This window comes from Hippopotamus amphibius, chromosome 9 (assembly GCF_030028045.1).
Source record: "Hippopotamus amphibius kiboko isolate mHipAmp2 chromosome 9, mHipAmp2.hap2, whole genome shotgun sequence".
Classification (NCBI taxonomy): domain Eukaryota; kingdom Metazoa; phylum Chordata; class Mammalia; order Artiodactyla; family Hippopotamidae; genus Hippopotamus; species Hippopotamus amphibius.
In genome coordinates, this window is record NC_080194.1 from 79,778,720 (window position 1) to 79,796,217 (window position 17,498).

A 17,498-nucleotide genomic window follows, 5' to 3' on the forward strand; every position below is an offset into this window, starting at 1 on the left:
AGAAAGAGTGAAAGGTACATATATAAAAGAAAAAGATCAAAACAGAAGAGGGCAGAATGTCAAGATCTCTTCTGTTACACAGACGCTTGTTGCAGGTCGAAGTGCTGCGTAGCCTTTAGAGGCTGAACAAAAGGAGCAGGGGGAGAACCAAGGGCAGTGCCATCCACTGGCAGGGGTTCACTTGTCTCTTGGCCACGCACCTTTGGGGGTTGCTACTCTTTTCACCTTGCGTGTCCTTTCTCTCCCCTGCCAGGTCACTCACTTCCAATCTTCTGGTCCATTACTCTGAATGAAGAAGACAACCGAAGGAACTTTTAGGCCCAGATTCCAAATAATAACCGATGCGAGTTGTTTTTAGACCAAAATGCACAAGCGATGGAGAGACCAGGAGCTTCCCGGCTTGCGGCAACGCCCCCTCTCCTCCGCCGCGCAGTGACAGTACCCAGGGGTCAGCTGGGAGTGGAGAGGAGCCACTGCCGTAGTCTCAAAGGATGTCTCTTCCTGGCGTTGCCGCTACTGCGGCAGGTTTTGTGTTTTTGCACCGCAGCACAGTGCAGAAGCCGAATCTGCAGACCTCGCCCGAACCCCGGAGGCGCCGTCCCGGCCCCCTTCCCGCGCCCCAAGGGCCCCGGAGCCTCCGGGAGGGCGAGCCGCGCGCCCCTCGCCGCCGCCCCCCCCCGCCGCGCACGTGCGCTCCCGGGACAACAGCAGGCGAGGCCCGGGCGCGCCCCCGCCGCCCTCGGCCGCGCGCGCGCTCCGCCCGCCCTCCTCGCGCGTGCTGGTGCCCGCGGCCGCGGCGGCGCGCCTCTTCTCCCCGCTGCGGGCGTCGCGGGCGCAGGAGGAGGCGGAGCGCGGGAGGCGGAGGCCGGGCCGGCGGCGGGCTCGGGCGGGCGCGCGCCGCGAGCGGGGCGGGGGCGCTGCGGGGGCGGCCCGAAGGCGGCGGGCGAGGGGCTCGGAGCCCGAGGACCGCGTCGCCGGGGCCGACTTGGCCGGGGGGAGGGCAAGCGCGGTGCGGGTCGGAGGTGGGGACTCCGAGGCCGCGGCCCGGAGCCCGGCGTCCCCGCCCCCGAGCCTGACGGGGCGGCGCGGCGGGATGAGGCGCTGGCGCGGGGGGCGCCCGGCCGAGCCCCCGCGGCTGCCCTGGGCGGCCAGGCGATAGGCTCGGCGCGCGGGCGGTGCTCGGCGTCTGCGAGGACCGGGACGAGGACGAGGAGGCGGAGGAGGAGGGCGTCGGGCCCGGCGCCCCGCAGGGCAGACACGGAGCCGCGAGCGGGGCGCAGCGACGCCGCGGCGGCGCGGCGGAGCCGCGGGGCTCGGTAAGGCGGGGGCCGCGGGAGGGCCGGGGGCGCCGGTGACGTGGGCAGGCGCCGCAGGGGAAGGCTGCGGGGGCCTGGCTTTCCTTGTCGGGAGAAATTCTTTTTAAAGTGAAGGTTCGGGATCGAATGTTCTTAGAAGGCCATCTCGGGTTTCCTCCGTTCCCCCTGACTCCCTCCCCGGCCTCCTGGGGCGGACTGCGCTCGGGCCGCCGCCTCCCCGCCGCCTCGGCGGACCGGGCCGGGTGGTTCCTGGCCTGCTGCGGCGCTTCGGGCCCAAGACGCGGGGCGACTGGCCTGGGGGCTCCGGGGGGCGCCCTCGCGTGTCCGCCCTCCCCCCACCCGCCGCCGTGCTCGCCGGCGCGCCCGTGGAGTTTTCCCTCTCATCTTTCTAATGGGCTGAAGTTGCCGCTACACACTGGACGGTGCTGGTGACTTAGTGCCCTTTTCCCCCCTTGGACTCCCCCGCCAACCCCCCCCCCCCGCCCCGTCTTGCCTTTCTCGTTTGTTGACTTGAGTAAATATTCATATTAAAAAATTACGCACACAGATGTCAAGCAACGGTAGAGAGGGAAAGTCAAACCTGATTTCTTAGTTGTAGTCTACTTCTGGACCCTTTATAACTCCACCTTCTGTTGCTGAAGCTGAAAGAAGATGGAGGGAAGGAGGAGACCCCCAGCAGGATGCTTGGGATGCAGTTTGATAGTTATCTTTTAGGAAATAGAATTTGGATAATTATAATTTTGATCTGCATGCAGAATTGCAGTCTGCTTTTAAACTGCTTGGGGCACTGCATGATGCTACATGGGTAGCTAGCACCTGGGCCACATTGCATCGTTGTCAGCATCTCTTTTAATTTCCATTCTTTCAGAGTTTTGTTTGGCACAGATTTAGACCTTTTAAGTCAGTCTGAATGGGAATAACTTCTGATAGATTGGTTGCTTTTGTAGACGTTGTCTATGTTTGTATTTCGATTGGAAGAAAAATGGCATATGGTGTTAGAGTACCTTGGCTCTTAGAGTCCAAAAAATGCGCTAGTTTGAATCAGTAATTGAAGTTGTAATTTTTTTGGGTAGTGTTGGTTGTTATTCATTAATATACTTTTTCTTATTGGGTTAATTGAAATCTAACTCGGAATCTTGACATTTGGTCCTTGGACTCAAGAGTGAAGGAAATAGAAGCTTTAATTGCTGCTACAACATGACCTCAAAGTTTTTCAAGCACTCATTGGTGTGAATTCTTTTTTAATAGGGCTGTTTGTAAAGATGGGATATTATGATGTGGTGATTTCCATTTTCAGGAATATCTGGAGTCTACTTCATTCCTAAAATTGGGTGTGTAGTGATGCTTTATGGAGTAAGTCTGTAGCACTGCGTGAGGTGGGAACTGTGCTCAAGCTGGTTATCGTCATACCATCGTCCCTACTGTAGTCCGTGGAATAAAGCAGCACTTTGGACAGAGACTTGTCCAGCCCTAGCTGGGGTGGAAGCCCAGTTTACTGTATGGTGATAGCAGGTTGAGGTGGGTAATAGGGTGTAAGTGGGCCACAGAGGAAATGTTAGTTGGGAGAACCTTCTTTGGTTATATAACTTTTTGTTTTCTAGGGCGAGACCAAGAAGCAGCCAGGCAGGCTCAACTGTCATTAGAGTCTTTGATGTTGGTTTGAATTCCAGTAGTTATGTTCCTTTTGTTTTGTTTTCCTAACCCCCCACATTATTTTCCAGTCACCAGAAGCCATTCCACAGTTGGGCTAAGACTTTAATGGCAATTCATTCATCTCCAGTTCTCTTTCTCTTATTCTCTCTTTAGATGACTTGTTCAACAGTTAAGTTCTTCTGGGTGTATTGTCTGCACAGTACACATAGATTCACTATTGATTGTAAATTCATGTAATAAATGTCAAGGATTAGCAGCTGTATCCTTCAGAAGACTGATAAGCAGGAGAAATCAAATGAGATGAACTAAACGTTTTCACTGCATTTAAAGATTTTTGACTGATATTCTTGAAAATCTTTAGGGTTTAACCCATTAATGTGAAATTTGATGTCCATCGAAGTAGCAGCAAGTACTTGAAATCAGGTTGTGGTTGCAGTTCTGCTGCTTAGTAACTGTGTGGCCTCATCGCTGCTTTGAGCAAGTTATTTACATTTCTGAGCCTGTTTTCCTTAGGTGTAAAATGGGGATGAGAAGGCTTGCACTGTCTTTCTTATAGAGGAGGGGTCAGATGGGAGACAGGATGGGAAAATGCTTCATAATGCTTCTTATATGTGTAGGGTATTACTGTCGTTACCTAGAAACTTAGTATTTAAATGTCTTAATGTCAGTTTTAAAAAATGCACATAAGGAATAAGAATGTGTTAGATCTCTTTGAGTTCCAGAATTTTGTGATTTTATCTCATTCTTAGGAAATCCATATGTAGTGTCTACAGTTTTGGACTCCGGAGTTTTTGAATATTTTGGGACAGATGTCAAGATTATTGAGACTTTGAGCTTCTTTAAAGTATCAGTTCAGAATTTTAAAGGAGATTACAAATTAGGAGTTATGAAAAGATCTGTTTAGTAAAAAATATTTTATATTTGTCTAATTTATTTAGGACAGACATTGTTGGCAAAATTCAGTATGCAGGCCAGATCTGGCCTACATGTATTTTGTATGGCCTATGAACTAAGAATGATTAAAAATTTTTTAAATGGTTGAAAAAATTAAAAAGAATATTTCATGATTTTCAAGTTACATGAAATTCAGATATCAGTGCTCATAAAGTTTTATTGGGATATGGTCACACTTGTTTATATATTATCTATGGCTGTGTTGGCATTACAACATCAGAGTTGATTTCTTGCAACAGAGAAAGTATTGTATGCAAAGCCCCCAAATTTTGTTACCTGGCCCTATACAGAAAAAGTCTGCCAGTCTTTGATTTAGGACTTAAAATTTTTGCTTTACTGAGCACAGAGTTATTTCCTATCATAGCATTATAGGGGTTAAGTACCTAGAAAGGTACTAATTTTTGCTTTGGAATCGGATAGACTTGTGTTTGAGTGCCAGCTGTGATATAAACTTTGATCCTGGACAAACGAATTAACATCTTGGCGTTCAGGTACCTCCTTTGTAATCAGAGACAATAGACTCTGTCTTAGAAGGTTGTAGTGATGATTAAATGAACTGTTACATGCCAAGGCTTAATACGATATGGACATGGAGTAAGAGCTCAGTAAGTTACAGATGGTAGTGATCATAAATTCTAGTGTAAACAATGTGCCTGAAACATTGGGTGTCACCGTGCCCCAGTATCACAGAGCTGTTCTCCTGAGTGGAATGCTACTTGTTAACGAACTTTCTCCTTTACTGAAACCATTAGTTTAGTTAACAGCTGATAATTGGAATAACTTGAGAAATTTCTCATATGTTGTACTGTATTTTTATTAATCACTTGCTTATTTAGATGATTAAGAATGGGTGGAAAGATAATTCTGCTCTGTTTTTCAGGTAATTTCTTGGTACTAATGTATGTTTGCAAGCTGAATTTATTTATTTATTTAATTTATTCTTTTTTTAAAAAATCTTTATTGGAGCATAATTGCTTTAGAGTATTGTGTCAGTTTCTGCTGTACAACAAAGTGAAAGAGCCACATGTATACATATGTCCTCATATCCCCTCCCTCTTGAGCCTCCCTCTCAACCTCCCTGTCCCACCCCTTTAAGTCTTCACAAAGCATCAAGCTGGTCTCCCTGTGCTCTGTAGTGCAAGCTGAATTTAAATACCAGTTCTATTTTGGTTTTGGTGTTTCCTGTTTTTTATTTTTTTTGAGAAAGATATTTGAGGAAAAACATTAAATTAGGGCAGGGTTAGAAAACCTTTTTAATGCATTTGACACTCTAAGTCTTCCTTATGATTTGCATTAGCATCTCTGTAATATCCTCCTCAGAGCTGGAATCATAAATCTTAATTTTTTTTCCTGAAGATAGACCTAGTGTACTATCTAGAAGCTTCAATGTTAAGCTGTTTTCTGAAGTATTTGGTTTAAATTATCTTACAATTGATAAGTTGTATGTGCTTCCCAACTTCAAGTGCTGGTTTATTTAACATTAATCCTGAACTAAGAGTGAGCAAATAAACAAAGTCTGTTGTTCTGACTGAGTCAAACAGAATAGAATTGGGGCCAGTATGGCTCTTGCTATCCTACAAAGTGTGCAGTTTCACACCTCGGATGTTGCTTACATGCAGTGGGATGATCCGAGGGAGACATGGGAGGGCACTAATGTCCCCATGCTGTCCTTGTTGGGGCAGAGAGCCTTTCATCAAACTGTAGAGCTGCAGCCCCTGGAAAACTACACTGCAGGGTTCTAATTGTAGCACCTCAAAAACAGTAGAGACCTAAAGAAGACCCACTGTCACGAGGAGACAGTATTTTTCTTTTGAGGTTAAAGCATATGAACAACAAAACCAACTGACTTCCTGTTTGAAGAGATGAAGGTTGAGAGGGAATATTCCTCAGGGTAGCAAAATGTAAAGATTTGGTAAAATAAATGTTTACAGTTTCATAGTACATATGTACAAGGGGACTTTCTTGGTATTTAAAGGAAATTGTTTTAGAAAGGTAAAAGGAAGTGAGAAACAAGGTGTTTGGTTTAATTTCTCATAAGAAATTTGTGAACCAGAATGTTCACAGTGTAAGTAGAATTCTGATTTTCAGGGAGATCCTGTTATTTGGCTTATGATCGTATATCCATTTACTACTTTATTTTATGCCGTGGATCATGATATACATTAGTATTGGAGGCTGTGGAGATGGAAAGCACTGAGAGGAAAAGCACATGTGACTTCATGCATCATGGAAACAGTATGATATGCTTACATTGCCTCTGTTAGGAAAGATAGGCAGCACACTCTGGGGAAGAATTCTAGAATAAATATTCCATTCATTTGCCCTTAAAATAGTAAAATCTTAATTATCTGGGGTTCAGCCTCGGGGTCTTGGGTAGGCCATTTAATAACACTGCTTTTATTCCCTTGTGTGTAGGATGGAAACAGTAATTCCTGTTCCTGTTTTTATTGGAGATGTATATGGTAAAAGGATTCTGAAGATGAGTAGTATTTTCAACAGTTTTGAAGAACATGTTATGTGTACTAGTAATTACCCAGTATATTAAGGATAGATAAAAAAGGTAAGGAATCTTTAACAGAGAAAGAAGATTTGAACTTGAAGTCAGAGGACCTGGGTTCTTGTTTGGGCTCTGCTGTAAATAATCTGTGACTTTGAATGAGTCTAAATCTCATTTTCTAAACCTCATCTCTCTAAACTTCATTTTCCTTATATCTAAAATGAGGGGTCAGACTAGAGGTCTCTAAGGTCCTTTCTCGCTCCAAAATTCCATGATTCTCTGATTTTTTTTTTTAAAGCAGGGACCATCCTCTTGCATTTGCCCAGTTTCCATTGACCTTCTACCTGAGGAGAACTTGACATCCAGTGGTCTTCCGGATTTGGTAACAATCCTGGCTCCTGTAGGATGCGGGAAACCAAATCTCTTTTATCAGTGAACTGAAAAGTATCCATTGAGTACAAGTGAGTATTTTGTACCATGCTAAATACAGTGGAACACAGATATGAAAGGAGGTGGCGTTGAGTCTCTGCCCTTAGGAAATGTTCATTCCACTGGGAAGATAAACTATATCATGGAAAAGAATATTATAAAAGAGTAGACAAGAGGACAGTGGTATGATCCCTGATCTGGCAGTTTGAGGACTGGAGTGTCCTGTTGGAGAGGATACTTTGTGGCCTTGAACATTTGTAAAATGAGCTTTGTAGACTGCCTCCAGCTCTGAAATTTAGTCATATTCTCTTTGACAGAGAGGCAGCATCCTTGAATCGGCCTGTTAGGAGACAACTCAATTGAGAACTGCTCAATCCAGGGCAAATTTTTATACTCATCCTGTGTAATTGCTTGATTTATTAGACAGAAGGAACGGTTACTTTAATTTGCTGGAAATGCATTCAGGGGGCAACATTGCTTCTGAAAAGTGACAAGAGACCAAAGTGTCCCTGCTTCTGGGGCAGTAACTGAGCCCTGGATCTCATTCATTTTTCCCTTCTTAAGACTTTCACTCCTCCCATTATTTTTTTCCTTAAATTATTCTCGCCTTAGTGGATCATCTCTTTTAGTATGCAGGTGTGCCCTATATTACTTGCAGCAGTGATGATTAATTGTTTGCCAAATGCCATTCTTTGCAGCTTCATTTCAGTAATAGGGCCCTCAGGTTTTATCTGGCACATGGATGCCCAGCTAGACTACATTTCCTAGCCTCCCTCTTACAGCTAGATGTGGCCACACGACGAAGTTTGGGTAAATGAATATGACGAGAAGTGATGTGAGCGATTTCTGCGTCATGGCCTTAGAAAGGAAAGCACATTGCTTTCTGCTTCCTTTTTTTCCCTTTCTGCCAGGAGAATGTAATGCTGGTACATGTTACTCAACCTTGCAGGTGGAAGCAACACTTTAGGGGGCGATGAATCAGTAAGATGGATCCTTGGATGATCTTGTGGAGCAGAGCCATCTACTGCTGCTCATTTATCTCTGGATGGTTATGTGAGAAAGGAATACAGTTTTGTCTTGTTGGAGCCACTAATACCTTAACTGAATAAATCACCTCTGTTAAACCACCCTCTCCTCCACCTTATGATTCCCTTCAGCTGTTGCCCAATTTCTTTGTTCCCTTTTGCAGCAGGAGATGTTTATGTTTGCTGTCTGCTTCCTTGCTACTGGTTCTCTCTTTAGCCTGATCCATTTGAGTTCTTGTTTCTCCACTCACTGACATTGTTTTTTGTTTTGTTTTGTTTTGTTTTTTAGCTCTTTATTGGAATATAATTGCTTTACACTCTTGTACCAGCTTTTGAGGTACACCAAAGTGAACTGACGTTTTTAATCAAGGCTGCAATGACCTGTATCATGTCAAAGCCAGTGATCAGTGCAGTGTCTGTGTCTTATTGATCTCTCATCAGCATTTCACATTGGCTGACTACTTTCTCTGACCTCGTAGCTCTTGTTCTCTATGTCTTTTTGCAGCTTATCTCTGCCCACCCCCTACTCTAAAATTTGGAGTGTCTGTGGGCTTTCCTCGGGTCATTTCATCCATTTTCATGGTTTCAGATACCATTTATGTGCTGAGGGGACTCCTACCTGTAGTACTGATTTCTTTCCCCCTTGAGCTCTAGACTCATCTAACGCCATTCCTCCACTTGGATGTCTAATAGACACTTCAGATGTAACATGAACAAAGCAGAACTGCGAATTACTCTTTCATTTACTCCTCCCTCTACCCCTCCCAAGTCTTTACTGTCTTAAGTGAAGTGACACCACTGTCTGCGCGGTTGTGCAGGCCAAAACCCCTGGGGTCATCCTCCATTTGTCTCCTTCTCATCTCATTTTAAGTCCCATCAGCTGCACCTTCAGAATATAAACTGGACCTGACCACATCTCAGTGTTTTCACTGTTAACACCTAGGCTAGCATCCTTTCTCCTCTGAAAAATTGCCAGCAGTCTTCCTTGCCTCTACTCTTGCCCTTATTATCCTCACCTGTCCTGTCCACGGGAGCTGAAAATAATGTTAAATGTTAATCAGATTGTATCACCTGTTTACTGGCTTTCCAGTACACTTAACACTAAAACTAAAATTGACTAAAACTGAAAGGTTTGTTATGGAAACAAAACCTCCACTGTAGCCACTTACAAGGCCCTGTATCAGCGAGTTTTTTTAAAAAATTTAATTAATTTATTTGGTTGCACCAGGTCTTATTGCTGTTCACGGGCTCTTTAGTTGCAGCTCGTGGGCTCCTTAGTTGTGGCATGCAAACTCTTAGTTGCAGCACACACATGGGATCTAGTTCCCTGCCCAGGGATCGAACCTGGGCCCCCTGCATTGGGAGCATGGAATCTTAACCACTGGGCAACCAGCGACGTCCTCAGTGGTTTTTAATTGGGGAAGATTCTGCCCTTAGGGGACAGTTGTCAGTGTCTGGAGTTATTTTTGGTTGTCAGGATGGGGGTCAGGTGGTGCGGTGAGTGTGCTGCTGGCATCTAGTGGGTGGGTAGAAGCCAGGGACGCTGCTGAGCATCCTGCAGTGCACAAGACGGCCCCCAGCCACAAAGGAAAATGTCGTCCAGAGTGTCTGCAGTGCATGGTCTGGCCCCTTGCTTACTCTCCAGCCTTGCTTTCCTCTGTTCTCTCCTTTGTTCATGGGGCTGCAATCACAATGATGTTCTTTTTTTTTCTTAACAGAGTTTTGTTTTTTTTTCTGAGCACTTTTGGGCTCTTAGCAAAATTGAGCAGAAGGTATAGAGATTTCCCATATACTGCCTGCCCTTACACAGTCACAGTCCCCACCAGAGTGGAACATGTGTTACAACTGATGAACCTACAATAACATGCTATTACCACCCAAAGTCCATAGTTTTATTAGGATTAATTCTTGGTGTTGTACATTCTGTGGTTTTGGACAAATTTATAATGACATATATCCACCATTATAGGGTCACACAGAGTAGTTTTCGCTGCCCTAAAAATCCCTCGTGCTCTGCCTGTTCATCCTTCCCCTCTCCCCAGCTCCCATCCCCTGGCTGCTCGTGGTCTGTTTAATGACTCCATAGTTTTGCCATTTCCACCATGTCTTATAGTTGGAATCATACAGTAGGTAGCTTTTTCAGATTGGCTTCTTCCACTTAGTAATATGTATTTCACTTTCTTCCATGTCTTTTCACGGTTTGATAGCTCATTTCTTTTTAGCACCGAATAATATTCCATTGTTTGGATGTACCACAGTTTATCTGTTCACTTGTGGAAGGACATCTTGGTTGTTTCCAAGTTTTGGTAGTTATGAATAAAATTGCTATAAACATCTGTGTGCAGGTTTTTTGTGGACATAAGCTTTCGGCTCTTTTGGGTAAATACCAAGGAGTGTGATTGTGGGATTGTATGGTAAACGTGTGTTTTGTTTTATAAGAAACTGCCAAACTGTTTTCCAAAGTGGCTGCATTCCCACCAGCAGCAAAGGAGAGTTCCTGTTGTCCCATGTTCCTGTGTGTCCTTGACGCACTTGGTGGTATGAGCGTTCTGGATTTTGGCCATTCTGGTAGGTTTATAGTGGATGATGCTCTTCCGTATCCCTTGAAGAAGCTAAGCATGTACCTTTCAGGGATTTACAGTTGCTGTTCCTTTTGCTTGGAATGTACTTCCTTCAGATCTTTGTGTGACTGCCTTCTCCTACTCCAGAGAGGCCTTTGTGATTGCCTGTATACATGTAGTATCCTAGTCTCTCTTCTGTATTACCCCATTTTATTTTCTTCATTTTAGTTTATTTATTTGCTTATGTTTTACATTTACAGTCTCTTTCTCTACAAGCTGTCTCAGGGCTCTGTCTGGATATGAATCCATAGCGTTCCTATTAATATATATTTGTTGATGCCAGAGAGGTGCCATCCATCGCGGGGATGGGAGACAAGGTTTTCAGTGATAATGATAAATCATAGGGTCCTGGGAGCCGCAGGGAAGGTGATGATTTTCTGAAGGATGGAAAAATACCTTGAGACAAGGCTGCTTTAGTCTTAATTAATTTTGTAGAATGGGAGAATTTACCTTGATTTTTGTGAGGAGGCAAATGACAAGGGTAAGCTGACAGCAGGGACTTTTTAATAGAGAAAGGTTACTTCAGGGTTTAACTTCCATTTTGCCTTGTATCTCATACCACTTGTCTCTGCTACCTGTTCATACTGCAGTTATATAGGCCTCGGTCATATATGGTCTTACCTTTTCCCATATTGGAGTTCCTTCCACGTTATCCTTGGAAGAGAAGCACATGCCCTCTGCTTCTGTGTTTTCAGTGTCTGAAAACTCAGTTACTCACCTGACAGCCCAGTTCTTTTTTTTTAAATTGAAGTATAGTTGATTTACAGTGTTGTGTTAATTACTGCTATATGGCAAAGTAACTCGGTTATACAAATATATACACAGTCTTTTTCATTTTCTTTTCCATTGTGGTTTATCACAAGATATTGAATATAATTTCCTGTGCTATGCAGTAGGACCTTGTTGTTGCCCAGTTCTTTTTAAAAGGAGTTCTTATTGTTTAAAATACCTCCTTATATTAGAGTAGAACGTATCTGCCTGCATTTCCAACACCACACAGATCTGCTCTGTTTTTCACATGATAGCCTTCAGCTGTCATGTGAAAAATGGCTGGTTCTTTGATCTTCCCACCAACTTTTTTCTCTTTCCAGGCTAAATATACTTATTTTCTTCAAATGTTCCTCATATGACTAAGGTTTTTAGCTAGAGGAGCTATTTACAAGTTATGAATCAAGCTAATTGATACAGATGTTCCATTGCCTGCCTTAACAAAGAAAACGCCATAACAACCTAAATCAGGGTCAAACAGGGAATTCTCAGACTCCTGTGAGTTCTGCTCTAGAACAAGGTAAAGGGCAAAGACCCAATCTTCAACCTAAGATTCCCGTCTCCCTCCGGGCTCCTTGCATGAGGGACTTTTTGCATGTGTGCACATGTGGACGCTTGAATCCATGCGTCCCCATACACCTTTCAGCAGCTCTTTGATCATCCCTTGGACCCAGGGATGTAAATACTGATGGTGGGGTCATCTGCCGTTGGGAGGATCAACTTAGGGAAGAGACCTGAGCAAACCCTAGAAGTAGGCAGGAAATTCTGGGATCCTGGCAAGATGAGGGCTGGGGTGTATAGGCTGCAGTTAGGCGTACCTTTTAGGTCCTCAGAACAGCTGGCCCCATGTGTGGTCAAGGGTGTGTGGTCTGAGGGAGGCCAGTGCCTGGCCCTTCAAAGATCTGGGTGTAGAACAGGGGTTCCTGTTTCTTAGATCCAAGGTAGTACTGTTCTGTCATCATCAGACCCTGGTCTTGATTCTGTTTCTCAGAGCCGGTTATTGTGGAAAAAGTTAAGTTCCCTCTTACAGTGTTCCAAATTAGACATCGCATTTTAATTAGAGCTTCATAACTGGTGTACCAGACAAGGCTCTGAATGTGTTACAGATAGGGCAGAAACACTGACCTCTTTATTCCTCAGAGAGGATTGTCAGCAACAGAGTGGCAAGAGCTTCTGCTGATCACTGTTGGCCACCAGCAGCATGGCTTACTTGCTGCAGTGTGCTGGTATCAGTACTGTCATTTTCTGTATGTGTCCTAAGTGCAAAAGACTGAGAAATCCTGCTCTAGACTGCTGTGTGGTGACTGTGCAGGTCAGCATACAGCAGTCCGGTATCAAGTGTTTACATACAGCTTTGAGAGCATTTTTAATTTAATTTTTTTTTTTGGCACACAGGCTTAGTTGCTCTGTGGCATGTGGGATCTTCCTGGAGCTGGGATCGAACCCGTGACCTCTGCATTGTCAGGCGGATTCTTAACCACTGCGCCACCTAGGAAGCCCAAGAGCATTTTTATCAACCTTAATATTTGGTCCACCTGATGATGTTGGAGATGTCAAAGTAGGTTTGCGCCCTTCTTATTAATGAGGATATAGATCCAGGTTAAGTGGCTTAATCTAACTACACATTCTTACTCAAGTAGGGCAGTTGAAACTAGAACTCTATTCTTCTGACTCATTCTGGCATCTCTTTACTAACCCAAATTCTTTTTCTTGTATTTTTTTTTTTAGACAGCCTCTCACTTCAGGTTCATTTAGGGCATGCAGGCAATTACCTTTTTTAGAGTTTTTCTGTCCCAACTTCTGTTATGTTGTTTCCCTTTATTGTTACTTTTTAACCTAAAGACTCAACTTGACATTTAATCCCTGTTAAGTGGTATCATTTTTTATTGGATTCAAACAATTCATCCAGTGTCTTGCAACTTAATTGTGTGTTATCCGTTTTGATAGCTCTCTCCCCTAGATTAGTGTCATATTGAGTTGTTACAGTGGTGTCCGTCTGAAATGGTCACCCTGCATTGTTTATAAAAGGTTAGATTACGTTAAAGCAGGAAAATGTGCGATACATTTTAGAAATCTTTCTTTCCTAAACCAGTTATGATAAAAAAAAAAAAAGTTCTGGCATGTAAGTATAAATTCACTTCCCTTTTAGTTTAGTGCCCATTTTGTATTGATCTTTACAAATGTTACTTTATTTAAACCTCAGAAATGTGTGGTCACTTACTCAGGTTACCTAAGTGCTGGATTGATTCAGAATTCAAATCTAGGTCTGTTTACCCTCAGAGTACTTGTGCTTTTCCTCAGTGCTAGTCTATAAATAATGGGAAATGATTTCTGAACATTTAACTTGAGCTGAGAAAGGGATGTTTCGCAGACGTATATTCTTACATTTGGAATAAGTAATTCTCTGTTACTCATGCACAGGACAGGCTTCCTCTCCGTACCAGTTCTCCCCTCCCCCCATTATCTGGTCTAAATGTCAGTAGTTGAGAAACCCTGCTCTAAAGGTTTTAAGTAGTCAGGGTTTTACTTTGGGTATGTGTGTGTTTGTGTATTTAGCCAGCCGCATCATGGTGATAAGTGCTAGAATGTATGAGACATCATTTGTCCTACTCCCTACTTGGAAACAGGTTCTCAATGACATTAGCTGTTTATTCATTTCAATTCTGTGTTGCTTCTAGAGAATCTGGGATTTAGAGCTAAAGGCTGAGTGAAGAAAGGTTGGGCATTTTTTATTTTAATGCTTATTTTTATTTATTGGATAAAAATGTGAAATATATGAAACTAAGCTGGCATTTTGGTATTGACGTGCTAACCAAGATAACTTCTATGAGGAATTGTGTTTATTGGTTAAAGCACAGATTTGAAGGGATGGTTGCTTTGCATTCTAATACCAGCTCTCTTTTGCCTTGTTTTTGAGTTCCAAGGCATGGTTGGAACATCACTGTAGCACCATTCTCAATTTCTTTATTAATTTTTCTAGACTTGATTTTGTGTTCCTTTGTACTAGATTGCTATACCTACCTCCTTAAAGTTTTATTATGTTTACTCCAGCTGATCAAGAACCATCAGAGGTTCTGTATTTCTACTATACTTATCAAACGCTCTTGCTACTATTCTTACTCAACTCTCTTGCTTGATTTTCAAGGAAAGCTTTTTTTAAATTTTGTAATTCTCAATTCATGATTCAGTGTCACTAAATGATATATAGCTGTCTTTTTAATATTATCTGTAGCTGCTATTACTGCTAACATTTATTTATTATTGATATGGCAGAAACTATTCTAAGCCCCTTATGTGTATTAGCTGGTTTATCATCACAATTGCCTCATGAAGTAGTTACTCATACTATTTTTTTTTGTGGTAAATTTACATAACAAAATTTACTATCTTAACCATTTTTATGTGTCTAGTAGTTTTAAGTATATTCACATTGTTGTGAAACAGATCTCCAGAACTTTTTCATCCCGCAGAACTGACACTCTGTGCCAATTAAATAACACCTCATTTCTCCCTCCCTGCAGCGCCTGGTACCCACTGTTCTACTTTCTGTTTTTATGAATTTGACTACTTTAGATACCTCATGTGAGTGGAATCATACACTGTTTATCTTTTCGTGACTGACTGACTTAGCATAATGTCCTCAAGGTTCAACTATGTTGTATATAAACCTAGGAGTAAAGTTTCTGAATTGTATGGTAATTCTGTTTTTAACTTTTTGAGAAACTGCCATAATGTTTTTGACAGCAGCCGTACCATTTCACATTGCCACCAACAGTGCACAAGTGTTCTGATTTCTCCACATCCTCATCAACACTTGTAATTTTCTGGTTTTTCTTTTCCTTCCTCTCTTTCTTTTTCTTTTTTTGCTTGTAGCCATCCTTATGGATGTGAAGTGATATCTCGTGGTTTTGATTTGCATTTGCTTAGTTGTAGTGAGTTGAGCATAATTTTCAGAAACTTGTCAATTTTTGTATCATCTGTAGAGAAATATCTATTCAAGTCCTTTGTCCATTTTTTACTTTTCATTTTTATTTTTTGGCCGAGCCATGCTGTGTGTGGATCTTAGTTCCCTGACCAGAGATGGAACCCACGTCCCCTGTGGTAGAAGCGTGGAGTCTTAACCACTGAACTGCCAGGAAAGTCCCTGTCCATTTTTTAAAATCAGGCCTATTGTTGTTGACTTGGTGGAGCTGTTTGTGTATTCTGGACACCAGTCTCTTACCAGATGTGGTTTCAAATATTTTCTTCCATTCTGTGGGAGGCCTTTTCACTCTGTCGATAGTGTCCTTTGATGCACAACAGTGCTAATTTTGATGAAGTCCAACTTATCTATTTTGTCTTTTGTTGCCTGTGCTTTTGGTGTCACATCCAAGAAATCATTGCCAAATCCAGTGTCATGAAGTTTTTCCCTTATGTTTTCTTCTAAGAGCTTTGTAGTTTTAGCTCTTTTATTTGGATCTTTAATCCAATTTGAGTTAATTTTTCTGTGTTGTATGAGGTATGGGTCCAACTTTATTTTTTTTGCATGTGGATATCCAGTTTTCCCAATACTGTTGTTGAAAAGACTATCCTTTTTCAATTGAATGGTCTTGGTACCCTTGTTGGAAATCATTTGCCCATTTGCAAGTACTCATACTGATTTTATAGTATAAGACTATTTATATAATAGCTTTATGTGAATCCTCTCAAAGTTCCCCATCCTTCAGGAAAATAGACAGCTTTCTTCTTATGGTAGAGAACAGGGTTTCTAAAACTTTATCATGCATCAGAATCACCTGTAGGACTTACTAAAGATTTCTAGGCCGTGTATTCCTGTTCAACTTTTCCCCTTTGAGGTCACTGATATTGAGGTATGACTGATAGACAACATTAATACATTTCAAAAAAAGAATTAGTTAACCTCAAAGTAATCTATATTTGGTATAGTAAGATGAGGGAGGTTTTTAAGGTTGCAAGGTCTTTTGTGTTGCAGTCTTCTCCCAGGAGAATTGTGTCAGTAACTTTGCACCCCAGTTCTGATAGGTTGCCAACTCCACACACTGTCAGTGATTTTTTTCAAACTTTTTTTTTTTTAGCGACAAAACCCTTTTCTTTTTCCCTCAAACAAAATCATAGGTGAACCTCCAGGGTTTTAATGATAGTTAGTATTTTATTATTACATATTCATCTAAAAATCAGTGTATATTATTTACCTATTTTTGCTAATTGATTATAACATGAGTTCATGTATTTGTGATTTCCACTGTGTTGAAAACATGTGCATATTATGGTTTTAAAATTTTTGCCTGTTATTGTTTTAATGATGTATGGGAACACCTTCAAATCAGATGTTTGCAAAACACCGGAAGCTCTGCCATGGATATCAGTGTGAAAAATACTAGCTTATTTAGGTATTTTTGAGGTTCAGCTTGTGATTATGGAGAAGCATTTTTTTCTGTGCAAAGTTAGCTAGAGAGTTAAATATGAGAAAGTGTTGACTTCTTTAGTGCTGAGATGCAGGGCTAATTTAATAGCCTAACAACTGGCGCAGACCAACTTCTTTTCATTTTTATACTCAGATTCTAAGGATTAGGATCAAAATATATCTTATTTTTCTATGTGTCCTACAGTGGTTTAAACTTAAGGCCATCAGATCTTGTATTTTAAGATACTGAAGTTGATAAAGACACCAGAATTTGTGTAGTTAGTTGTAATATTTTTATTTGTTGAGATTTGATTTTAAGTATGTCAGCGGTGTTTAAGTTTGGAAGATAGTAATTTTGGGTTTCATCATTCTTACTGGATAAAGTAAGGCCTTCAAGAAACAAATCACTCTTTTTAAAAAAGTTCTTTTTGCTAATGGAATGTCTTCCATGAATTAACTGTATGTATGATGAATATACTCTTTTCTAAAGCTATAATCATTACCTAATTACTATGCAATTGCATTAAGTAATTTTGCAGAGCCCAAGATGCTTGAAAATTGGTGTAGCTGGTGATATTTTAAATTTAGCAACAATAAACACTCCTGTTCAGGCTATATGATACAAGTGTTGGAAAAGGTTTTGTTTTATTTGATTTCTTTCATACTTTTGTTTTTTTTAAAGCTTCCACAGCCCCCAGTTTTATTGAAATATTGTTGACATATAGCGTAATATTGCAAAATGATTACCACAGTAATATTAGTTAATATCTCCATCCCCACACTCTATTACCAATTGTTTTTTTTTTTTTTTTTTTTGGTGTGGTGATAACA

At 41.9% G+C, this 17,498-nt stretch overlaps 1 protein-coding gene across 19 annotated transcripts in view; it reads left to right on the forward strand.

The window, feature by feature from the left end:
- The first annotated feature begins 852 nt into the window (after positions 1-852).
- Positions 853-17,498, forward strand: part of ARHGAP32 (Rho GTPase activating protein 32) — a 256,016-nt gene continuing 239,370 nt past the window's right edge. For 5 of the 19 annotated variants that reach the window (XM_057747413.1, XM_057747416.1, XM_057747418.1 and 2 more), the window contains exons 1-4: positions 854-1,316; positions 6,339-6,483; positions 6,719-6,881; positions 12,659-12,821. Coding sequence is in view for 4 of the 19 variants with exons in the window: in XM_057747399.1 (XP_057603382.1) it covers positions 12,802-12,821 (20 nt within the window). In the remaining 15 variants the exon portion in view is untranslated. Of the gene's footprint in view, positions 1,317-6,338; positions 6,484-6,718; positions 6,882-12,658; positions 12,822-14,826; positions 14,846-17,498 lie in introns of those variants that run through there. The other 14 variants (XM_057747414.1, XM_057747415.1, XM_057747417.1 and 11 more) reach the window with 7 other exon arrangements.